Source organism: Benincasa hispida, chromosome 8, assembly GCF_027475165.1.
Source record: "Benincasa hispida cultivar pf3 chromosome 8, pf3_genome.v1.1, whole genome shotgun sequence".
NCBI classification, from domain to species: domain Eukaryota; kingdom Viridiplantae; phylum Streptophyta; class Magnoliopsida; order Cucurbitales; family Cucurbitaceae; genus Benincasa; species Benincasa hispida.
The window spans coordinates 19,463,762-19,476,381 of record NC_143485.1 but is presented as its reverse complement, the minus strand read 5'-3'; the positions used below and the strand labels follow the sequence as shown (position 1 = coordinate 19,476,381).

Genomic DNA, 12,620 nt, shown 5'->3' with positions numbered 1-12,620 from the left:
TCTAACGGCTAGTTTTTTACACATGGTATGTTTTTTATTTGTGGATTGACTTTAAAAAGAATGAATTTAAAAAGAAAATTAATTAAAAGGAAAATGAATTTAATATTATTTTATGTTTGTGTCTAACGGCTAGTTTTGGATACATGATATGTTTTTTTTTTGGATTAATTTTAAAAAGAAAATGAATTTAGTATTATATTTTGTTTGTATCTAATGACTAGTTTAGTTTAAAATCTCCATCATTGATTTTTCTTTTCCAAAATCCAATAGTCCAAATTAATTGTGGTTTCTAAAAAAATTTTCATCTCTATATAAACCATCTTTTTCTCCAAATTTTAAACCAACAAATTTTACATTTCATAATCCTCCAAAACTCAAAAGTTCCATTGTTGCTCTCTCTAAGTTCCCAATTTTTTTTTCCACCTTATTCATGAGATAGTATTATTGTATTGTGAGGATTTTGTTGAATGGTTAAACTTGTAAATCCACTCTAGTGAGAGTTGTATTGTGTTCTTCAAAAATTCTAACATTTGTAATGGTTTGATCCTAAACCGTGAAAAGGATCGGGTTTTCTTTTGAACCCGTAAAAGGAGTGGTGATATAACGGTTGGGCTCTAATCCGTGGAAAGAGTCAGAAAGATTTTATTCAAATTTACAAGAGGTGCTTGGGAGTGGAGTAGGTCAAGTTTGACCGAACCACTATAAAAATTACGGTATTTTTTTCTCTAACTCTTTCTTTGTTATTTTTACAATTAATTTAAGCAATTTATTGTATATTTTAGTTTGTTCTTATTTATTTGCTAAAATTTGATATAATTAAATTATCATATTTTTTGTCATCTTACTTGTTGCATAAATTGAATTTTTCTTATTATTTATAAAAGGTGTATTAATTAGTTTAACTGGTTAATTTAGAAAAAAATTTAATTAAACCCTATTCACCCCTATAGGGTTGCCATATCGATCCAACAATAATAACTTATTGTCAACTAAATATTAGTGAATAACAAAAACTAGTTTTGTGATTTATAAATATATAATATCAAACACATTTTAAACAATTGTTTAAATTAGAATCTAATTTATGAATCTACTACTAAACGTATATCTGAAAAATTAAAAAAACATAAAATACAATTATGTTTTCATTAAATCTCTTGTTTTTAAATTTTCTACCAAACTATACTTTTACTATATAATATTATATATATATATATTGTATCGAGGACCTATTCACAAATCCATTTATGATTTATAACATATCTTGTTAGGAATGGTCATGTCTATTGTAGCGCTAAAACGATAGTCATGATCTATCATGATTTTTATTTTTCTATTGTGTTTTCTTATTTTTCTCACAGATTATTTATTTATTTTTGAAAAAAATGAAGATTGGGATAGAGATGTGTTTCTCTATTTTTCTTACATTTTAATGAGTTTTCTAAAAAAAATGAAGATTGCAATAAAGATTTTAAGGCTACGATAAATATAATATCTCTAATGCAATAAATTATAAAAGTATTATAATATAAAAAGATTAAATTTTATATGTTTGTGAAATGAATTTCAATCCTAAAGATCCTTTTGAAACCGTGATTATAATTTTAAAAAATTAAATTAAAAAGAAAAAAAAACTTATGTTATAAAACATAGGGTTTGAAATAGGTAAGCGAAAAGGCGTTACTACTAATTATAAATTCACATTAATATATGAATTTCCAATATATAGAGCTACACACTACTTCGTGTCGGCAAAAAAGTGTGTGCAATGAAAATAAATTAGTAATTATTAATACTGAATATTCAACCGACGTGTCGGATATTCTTATACCGATTCTCACCTCAACCCTGAGATGGACCCTTTCTCTAACCAAATCCATTGGAAAAAGTAATCTACTTGTCGTCTGTCAAACACGTCATCTTCACTTCTCTTTGGCTGCCACCTTTTATTTTTTTCACTGTTAATTTTTATTTCGTTCAAAGCTTTAAAATATTACCATTTTACCTTTTTAAGTTTTGAATTTTATTTTAATTTAGTCTATAAATTTTAACATATTATAATTCTAAATTTCATATTTGAGTTTTGTTTCAATTTAATACTAACTTTCAAGGTTCTAATTTCATTTTTTCACTAAATACTTACTTTTATGTCTATTAATTAATTCAAAATAATTATGAAATGAAATTCTAAATTAATATTTTTGAAGGGATTTTAAATTTAAATTTAATTTTAATAGTAATAGAAATTAGTGAAACTTAATTGATTTTTGAATTAACTAATAGACATTATCGCTAAAGAGGAAAAGTAAAAGTCGAGATTAAAAGTGTAAAGGCTTATTTGAATTGAACTAGAGATAAAAAGTGTTATTAAAAAAACTTATTTTTATGTAAACTTTTTTGATAAAAACGGTTTAAAATATACTTTGAAAATGTTTCAAGATTTATTTTGAGTGGTTGCTAAACAATTTGACTTATTTTCAAAATTAAACACTTGAAAGGTGAAACCAAACACACCTAAATCTTGAAACACAGGGATTTAAATTAAAACAAAACTCAAATTTCAGGTGTAAAGTTGTAACATTTTGAAATCTAGGGACTAAATTGATATCAAATTCAAAACTTAAAGACTAAAAGACAAAAAACTAGAATTTTAAATTTTGGACACTTTTTACCATTCAAAGACTAGTTATATACAAACTGAAGATATTAAAAAACTTGCAATTTAACCTAATCGTAGGTTCATAATTGCTTAAGTTACAATTTAACAATGGTTACAAAATTTGTTATAATTTAGCCCTTCACTTTTTAAACCTAAAGTTTTAGTCTTATAATTTAAAACTTGTAATGATTTAATCACAATCAATCATTTTAGTTCAAATGGACTATTTAATCCCTCTAGTTTAAAAAAACTACTAATTAAGATAATTTTGTTACATACTTTGAAATTTGAATTATTTTTAATAATAAATAAAACTATTTGCCACCTAGATAGTTAGAAGATTTATTATATATATATACTTGTTATTTTAATTAAAAAATGTGGAAGAATAAATCTTTGACCATATATTAAAAAGAGTGGGATCCACATTATAACATTAATTAAAAGCATACCAAAATCACACCTTCATATGTCTTATTTGTTTCAAAAAAAAAAAAAAAATGACAACTTTCCAACAACCTTCATATGTCTATTTGTTTGCATGCAGATGAAATTAATTAAGACAAATGGTACATATCAACTCTCTGTTTACCATTTTTTTTTTTTTTTTTTTAAATAAAAATAATAAAAAAAACTAAAAAAGAGAGAAAAGAACCAATCAGATATAAAAAGTTAAAACTAAACTTGATTTAAACGTTAAACTAATAATTAATATCCTAAATGATCAATATTATTATTTTTCTGAGAAAAAGATTGCAGTATTATTATTAAGAAAATAAAATAATTAAAATTAGGACAAATATCAATTTATACTCATGAATCTTGGGTGTTGTATAAATTTAAATCCTAAACTAGTGATTGTATAAATAAAAAACTCTAAACTTTGAGGATTGTATAAATTTAAACCCCAAACTAATAAATGTATCAATTTAAACTTTGAACTTTTATAAATGTATCAATTTAAACCATGAACTTTCATAATTGTATCAATTTAAATCCTCAATTATGTTTTATTTGGATACACTTATGAAATTTCAAGGTTTAAATTGATATAGTTATTAGTTTGGGGTTTAAATTTATACAAATCCCAAAGTTCAGGGTTTAAATTGATATAACACCCAAAAATTCAAGATTTAAATTATACAATTTTTAGTTTGGAGTTTAAATTGATACAATCTCCAAAGTTTAGATGTGTAAATTGATATTTGTCTTAAAAGGTAATATAAAAGATTTGAATAGATTTACAAAAATGTTTAGAGTTTAAATTGATATAATTTCCAAAGTTTAGAGATATAAATTAATAATAATAATAATTGATTGATTAAATTTTTATATATTTATCAAGTAGAACACCATTTACATTAAAATATGTCATGATATAGTCTCTTTCATTATGTTATTACTTAACGTTGAAGTTACATTTGTATTATTATTTTTTTAGTTTAATATCCAATAAACTGGAACGGATTCGAATATTTAATCTTTTGATTGATGGTAAATATTATTTTAAACAATTGAACAATATTCGTATTGATGTTGAAGTAATATATCAATTGAATTAAACGGAGGCGATATTATCGTAGTACTTAATTTTTTTTTCTTTTATCCATCATTACTAAATTAAAAAAGAAAAAGTCACCGTGAACATAATTCAATTAACATATCATATGTATTGATAATCAAGAAATCTCTATCGTCTATAGGCCATGTTTACTATTCCGTAATGAGAAATGGTATAATCATCATAGAATTCTATTAATGGATCAATTGTAATGAGTCTAAATTACAAATATAATTGAATTATTTGTAATAATAAAAGGTAGCGGGTTCTATGTAATTTTCAACTCAATGAGATTGAATACCTTCTGTTTCTTTTGTATGTTTTGAATACAGATTTGGATGCTAGTTCTACTGTTCATTATAATTACGAAATACACGTCATCTAGGATCCATACTTTTCAAATTACCGTTGATGAATTACGTTTTACTTTTAGTAAACGTGGTAATGGTTTGAATCTTCCCAAAAAGAAAAAAGAAAAAAAAAAAAAGACAACAAAGTATCAAACATGACGACGTGCAACCAATAAGATAATTTCAACCATTTATTTCAATCCATGTGCTTTACTCTCTTTCCAATGAACAGTCAAAACATTGGAAAACAAAAACAAATAAAAACATTTATTTTTCAATAATATCAACATAGTGAGATGAGCTTTACTCAAGATTTTAGTATATTTTAAAGGATGTTTTTGAAAAGAAACATTAATATAAAAAATTCGTAAAAGAAATTTAAATTAACAGATCATTTTTAAATTTTAATTACTAAGACATTATAAATATTTGATCGATTTTTCTAAAATGTAATTCATCCATCATATAAATATTGAGTTGTGGATGAAAATTGAAGAGTTTACTTTAAATCGCAACGAAATCAAATATGATTTTTTTTGGTCAAATATATTGACCAAACTCAAAATTAGGAATCCAGCGAAAAGATTCTTGCTTTTATGACTTTTCCTTCTATATAATTTTCTCTTTTTCAGGTGGTCAACACAACTTGAGCATCAAGAAATAATTAGAGAGTACTCAAAAATAAAAATAAAATAATAATAATAATAATAAATCCATTCCCAAGCCCGGTTCAGCTCCCCCAAATCGTGTTTCCCATTATTTAATTAATTTCCTTTTGACTGTTATTTTTCCGTCTTTTTTTTTTTTTTTTTTTTGGTTTAAAGAAAAAAGAATTTGCAGAAATATCAATTCGTACTTTCCTAAATTTTTTGAGTTATATCAATTAAAATTTTACACTAACAATTATATCAATTAAAATTATAAATTTTTACAAGTGTTTTAATTTATATTCTAAGATTACGTAAAATAAGCTTAGAATTTTATTAATGATTAATTAAAAGATTATTTTCAAATATAGAAAAATGAATCAAAATATTTATAAATATAACAAAATTTCACTATCTAAATGCAATAAATTACAAATCTGTGTCTTACTATTTGTATCTATGTGTGTCATAATAGACATAAATAGTAGTCTATCGCGGTCTATTATAGAAAAACTGTAATATTATATTGTTATTTGTAAATATTTTGAGTAGTTTTGTCATTTAAAACATTTTCCCCTAATTAAACCTCCAAAGTTTCAAATGCGAATCAATTTAAATTTTTATTGGATTTTTTCTTTGAAAATTGTCAAAGCATCAATTCCAAACATCCATTTGTTAGTCCGAGATTGGCAAAATGAAATATTAGAATTAATGCATATACAATTTTCAAAGACTTAGATTCATGATGTACAATTTTCAAAGACTTAGATTCATGGTGGTCATATAAATATGATTTATTTAATAATTTTTTTTTTACACCCAAATGCTGTAAAGTTAGGTTAGTTGTCTTGCGAGATTAATCGAAATGTGCATAAACTAACCAGACACTCATATATATCAAAAAAAGGAAAAAAAATGCAACAATTGAATAAATCTGTATCCGTGTAAGAATTGATGCACAGACATTTTTCAATAAAAAGTAAATTTTTACTTTTTTTTTTTTTAAGAAAACCAACATTCAACAATTACAAAACAAGTTATATCCGGCTCGACTAAAAGACACAACCAAATAGAAAAATTATCTTTCCAACAATGAGATTGAAACCCATCCAAAACCCAGCGAGCCAATTCAATATCATATTTTGACAATGTCAGATGTGACAAAACTAGATCTCATGCTACGGCCAATGGACATAATATCTGCGATCACCGATTCACTTATGACAATTTAAAAGTTTAATTAATACAATTATAAACAAAAGAAAACTATCCGAGCGTGTAAATTGATATAATGAAAAAAATTATTGTTTAAATGGATAATTTTTCTAGAATTTTTGTATGAACAACATATTCTCAACCTCCTAAATGATCAATGACCCGCCCTTTACAATAAATAAAATCTAACATTCTATTTACGTCAAAGAGCATTACCATGTATTATAAAGTATCACGTTAGAGATGATTAAATCTATCATAACCCAAACACAATGACGAAAATATGAAAAATAAATACTGTGACAGACATGACAATCACGTTAAGATTATGATAGATATGATTATTCTTAAAACAATAGTGTATAAAGTTGGAGAGCGTAATTTGTATAAGTTAGATTTCATTTATTTTTAGAGTTGAGAATTGGGTATCCGTGCAAAAAATGTCAGTTTTTTTCCGTAAAAGAATTTCCTTAAAAAAAATTGTATGGCGAAATCAAGAGAAGGGCTTCCTAGAACCATCGTTGCCGTCAGAAATGGCCCGACACTTGGCCTTCTGACTCTTAAATACCCTAAAATATTCCCAATCCGTGTTCATATTTCCACATTTCCACCGATTCTCTTCACATTTTCTTCAAAAAAATTTCTGGGTCTTTCATTTCTCATCTCACTCTTCCAACCCTTTCACTTTTATGGATAATCTCCTCGATGATTTTCCCAATTCTTGGAATAATTATCCCTTCCATCCCCATCTCTCTAATGGCTTGTTCAAAGTCAATCGCGATTCCGTTGATGCCCTTCAAATTCCGGCCAAGTCACAGCAACATCAACACCATCTCAGTAATAATTCCTCCTCCTCGCCGTCGTCGTCTAGCTCCGAAGGCGACTCGCCGGACAGCCATGACACCTCCAATACCATGCTCAAATACATCACTGAGATGTTGATGGACGAAGGAGAAGATCTCAAAGCACAGCCCTGTATGCTTCTCGACTGTTTGGCTCTTCAAGCTGCTGAGAAATCTTTTTATGATGTTCTTGGCCAGAAATATCCCCCTTCTCCAATCGGAAATGGTGATTCTTCTCAGGATTTTAGCTGTGATAGGGCTGTAAGTAACAACGGTGAGGATGAATCTGAATCTTTTAATGGTAACTCCTCTGTTTTTGCCCCTTTTCAAAACTCTGTTTTGAGTCGAGATTCGTTTCTTGGGATGCAATTTATTGGTCATTTTAGGCAAGGAGCTGAAGAGGCTAGCAAGTTTCTTCCTGTTAATGGAAGATTTGGGACCATTGACTTGGATAATGATTCTTATAGTTCTACCTCTGTTCCTTCTAGGGCTGTTGATTTTTCTTGGTTTGGTGCTGAGAGTGATGGTAGATCCGTCCTTGAAAATGGGTTGTTAAGAGAGAAAAAAAACCGTTTGAGGGAGGATAGTGATGAGGAGTTGAGAAGTAATAAGCAGTCTGCTAATTTTGCTGATGATAATTCACTGTCTGAGTTGTTTGATGAGGTTCTTCTTTGTCGGGGCGAAAGTCGGCAGTCTCCCCCATCGTGTGGTTCCGATGAATCGTCGGAGAGCGAAGCGAATAAGAAGTCGAGAGGGAGAGGGAAAAGGAAAGGGAAGAAGAGTACTCGTTCTAGGAAGCAAGAGAATAGTGTGGAAGTTGTGGATTTGTGGACATTGTTGACTCAATGTGCTCAAGCTGTTTCAAATTATGATCAAAGGACTGCAAATGAGTTGCTAAATCAGATTAGGCAGCATTCTAATTCATCTGGGGATGGAAATCAGAGATTAGCTCATTACTTTGCTAAGGGTCTCGAGACTCGTCTTGCCGCCGGGACGCCTCTGTATTTGCCCTTTGCAAGTAATGAAACCTCTGCTGCTGAGATCTTGAAAGCTTATCAGACGTTCATCAAGGCGTGCCCGTTTCGGCGGATGTCGTATTTCTATGCCAATAGAACGATTCTTAAGCTAGCTGAGAAAGTAACAACTTTGCATATTGTTGATTTTGGTATTTTGTATGGTCTCCAATGGCCTTGCTTGATTCAACGGCTCTCGCGCAGACCTGGTGGGCCTCCCAAGCTTCGGATCACGGGGATCGAGCTTCCTCAGCCTGGATTCCGCCCTGCTGAACGTGTTGAGCAGACTGGTCGGCGTCTTGCACATTACTGCAAGAGATTCAATGTGCCATTTGAACACAAGGTCTTGGCCCGGAAATGGGAAACGGTTCGATACGAGGATCTCAATCTTGACAGAGATGAACTGACTATTGTGACTTGTATGTTCCGAATGAAGAACGTACCCGACGAAACGGTGGTCGCAAACAGCCCAAGAGACAGGGTTCTGAAGTTGATCAGGAAAATCAATCCAGATCTCTTCATTCATGAAGTCACCAATGGGTCATTCAACACTCCCTTCTTCAACACAAGGTTTAAAGAGGCACTCTTTTACTACTCATCGTTGTTCGACATGTACGAGGCGACAGTGCCTCGAAACAATCCAATGAGGCATCTGTGTGAGAAGGAAATCCTAGGAAGAGACATCATGAATGTCATAGCGTGCGAGGGGCTTGAGAGAGTTGAAAGGCCAGAGACTTACAAGCAATGGCAAGTAAGGAACACAAGGGCCGGGTTCAAACAAGTACCATTAGACCAAGACCTACTGAAGAGTGTGGAGAAGATAGTAAACACAGAATACCATCAGGACTTTGTGATCGATCAGGACGGGTCGTGGATGTTGCAAGGGTGGAAGGGACGGATCATCGACGCGTTATCGTGTTGGGTAGTTGCCTAAAAAGGCCAAGGAAGCTATTAGAAGACTTAGAAGTCTTGTAATATTTATCCATTTTGATAATCCTTTAAGTTTTGTGTCTGCTAGTTTATGTATGTAGCTTGATTGTTGGAATTTTGTACATAAATTTGGAAAATCACCTATAAAAAAAAACAAGAAATCTATTTCTTACAAAAATGACCTTTTCTTTTATCATGTACCCATATCTAGAAGGAAAATTATTATAGAAAATAACAAAATTTTAATTTTTTTTTTTTTTTATAGAGGTTGATATAAGTCTCTTGCTACTAAATATTAGTTCATAACATTGGAGAGACCAATAAATTGTTTTAATGTAGTTTTTTTTATTAAAAAATACAAAAGTAGTTCGAAAACATATATTTTATTTTGTTACTGTGTTTTGATCTGCTTCTTGCTTCCACATATAAATTAAATAATATAATGATATTAAATTTAATAATTTTCAATAAACAATTAATTGAGAATGTGTCAAACATTGAAACAAAACAACAAAATATCGGCAATCACAAATTAAAATAAACATTTTGTTAAAGTGTCCCGTGGATGCATTTCAATTTTTTTTTTTTTTTTTTTTTAAAAAAGCCTAATTTACCGGAAGGTAGAGATGTTCAAGGGGATAGAGGTGGAGATATACAATTTATGTGTCAACGTTAGACCGTATCACCGATAGAAGTCTATCAACAATATAGTTTACCATGAATAAATTTAGATACATATACACAAAACAATAATAATAAAGTCGGAGTTAGAAATGAGGAGTACAATTTTGTCATAATTTTGTTTAGTGAACAAAGAGAAATTTCTCCCACTCCCTCTTCATTTTCGATTTAGTCTCATAAGTGAAATGAAAATCTCTACTAAGATGTGAACTAACAATTGTATAGAAGAGAAACTATAAAACTATTGTAGACGTCACTATGGTTTTATTATTGAAGACTTTGCCACAAGTCATACATACAAATGTTTGGGCAAACCTTCCTAATAGTAGGCATTCCTAAAAAGGACGTACACCAGAAGAAAATGGACGGCCATTATGGATATCCTTTTTGAAAAAATTTTCAACAAAAAAAGAATAGTTTAAATTTTATTTTGAAATGAGAATTATCCATAGGTTTTATTTATCGGAAGAATAAGTGTTGATAAATTTTGGACCAATCACAAACTGTCATGTCATTTGTTAAAATTATCATTTGGGATAAATTGAAAACCAACGTGTGTCCCAAATTGAAATTAAAGCCGTATGGTAAATCCCGATGTCACCATGTATTTTCATCATGACTCTTGGAGTAGATAAAATAATTTGATCCAATTTGATAATAATATTTGGGCTAAATTTCAAATTGAGCTTAAAAAAATAGGCTTAATTTGGTCCAAACACCAATTAAGACGCAATCTAATTAGTTAGGCCCAAGGGCTAAGTGTATGAATTAACCAAGCCCAAGCCCATAAGCCCACCTAAGGACTATACTTCATTTGTGAGGGTTAGAAATTTTACACTATAGAGAGTCTTCTCTAGCAATCAGAAGGCTCCAAGCTAACCACATTTGAAAACTTGAAGATTGAAGTTCTTTGGAAATACGAACATTCTTCCAAGTCTTCAACTTCAAGAACACTCATGTGCTTTGCTTCCTCAAATCAAGTATACACATTTCAACATAGAGAATTAGAGGATAAAAAAGTTAGAGGTCAATCTGAGTGGATCATCAAACTAGAGGTTGATCCTCATCTGATCAACAAACAAGAGGCTGACCCAAGCAGATCAACAAGTCAGAGGTCGAACCAAACAAATCAACAAGCCAGAGGCAAATCCAAGTTGATCAATAAGCCAAAGGCCGATCCAAGTAGATTAGCAAGCCAGAGGCTAATCCAAGTAGATCAAGAAGCTACAAGTCAATCTCATCCGATCAACCAGCCAGAGGTCGATCCAAACCGATCAACAAGCCAGAGGCCGATCCAAGTAGATCAACCAGCCAGAGGTCAATCCTAGTATTGATTCAACAAACCAAAGGCCAATTTAAGCTGATTCAAGAAATTAGAAGTCGGCCCAAGCCAACCAACAAGCAAAAGACCGATCCAAGTAGATCAATAAGGAAAAGGCCGATCCAAATCGATCAACAAGCTAGAAGCTGATTCAAGCTAATCAACATGCCAGAGGTCGATTCAAGTTGATTAACCAGTCCAAGGCTTGATCCTCCAAGAAGATCATTAAGTCCGAAAATACAATCTTCTATGAAGATCAACAAGTCCAAAAGGCATCAAGCCCAAAGATTGATCATCCAGAAAGATCATCAAACCTAAAGATTAAAGTTTATTTTTCGAGAGAAAGAACCAAAGGATCAAATATGAGAGGTTGTAATTACAATACTAAAATCAATACAAAATATAAAGTTCAAATTCCATGAATTAAATTTATCCGAAAATCTCATGCGAACACCGAACATAATTCAATTGGCATAAGAGTGTGCTAATGACCACGAGGATTGTCGTTCAAATCCCCTATCCCAATTCTACTAAAAAAAGTTTTATTTATATATTTGGTAAAAATCAAAATTTAGGGTCTGTTTGGTAGACTCTAAGAATTTTTTTTCTTTCTTTTAAATCATTGTTATACAAACTCTTTTGATAAAAACTGTTTAAAACGAATTTTGGAAGTATTTCATAAACTATTTTAAGCGGTTACCAAACATTTTAATTTGTCTTGTTTTCAAAATTATATATTTAAAAAATTAATCTAAATACACCCTTAACCATAAACTTGATATGGTATATTCAGTTTTACTATAAATTTTTTATTTCATCAAATTATAGGATACAATGTTGCAACTTAAAATTTGACAAAAGCAGAGTGTTGCAAATTATACCTTAAACTTGAATAGACGATGCAATATATATATATATTAGGATTTTTTGTTTTAAAAACAATGATTTTTTTTAGTAAAATGTAAAATATATGTCCTTGTATGATAGTTACATTAGAGTTTATTTTTCGTTACAAAAATTGGGAGTTTTGATAAATTATTTGATGGTTGATTTGTGCTTGATCAAGTTTAATTTTGTGCTACACTTGTTTTTCATTGATATGAGTGAATCTTAGGAGATTGTTCTATTACTTTACGTTTAAATGAGAGGATGAATTAGTAGAAATTAGATGTACAATAAAAGTCACAACACATATTTAAGCATATAATGAAATTTGAATTTGAAAATTTAGGGTAAATTACTAAAAATAGCTCAAACCTAAAACTTTATATAAAAAAAATGTAATTGCATGTATAGCACTTTTAAGGCTAATAATTAAATGTATAACAACATTTTAAAAGAACTACAAATATAAAAAAATCTATTAGTGATAAACTCTCTAATAAACTCTTAGACTCTTAA

At 29.6% G+C, this 12,620-nt stretch overlaps 1 protein-coding gene across 1 annotated transcript; it reads left to right on the top strand.

Moving 5' to 3' along the window:
• The first annotated feature begins 6,819 nt into the window (after window positions 1–6,819).
• Window positions 6,820–9,395, top strand: LOC120083055 (scarecrow-like protein 30). The gene has a single exon (XM_039038576.2). It carries the CDS (start codon window positions 7,122–7,124, stop codon window positions 9,219–9,221), a length of 2,100 nt encoding a protein of 699 aa, XP_038894504.1. The 5' UTR covers window positions 6,820–7,121; the 3' UTR covers window positions 9,222–9,395.
• Window positions 9,396–12,620: the final 3,225 nt, after the last annotated feature.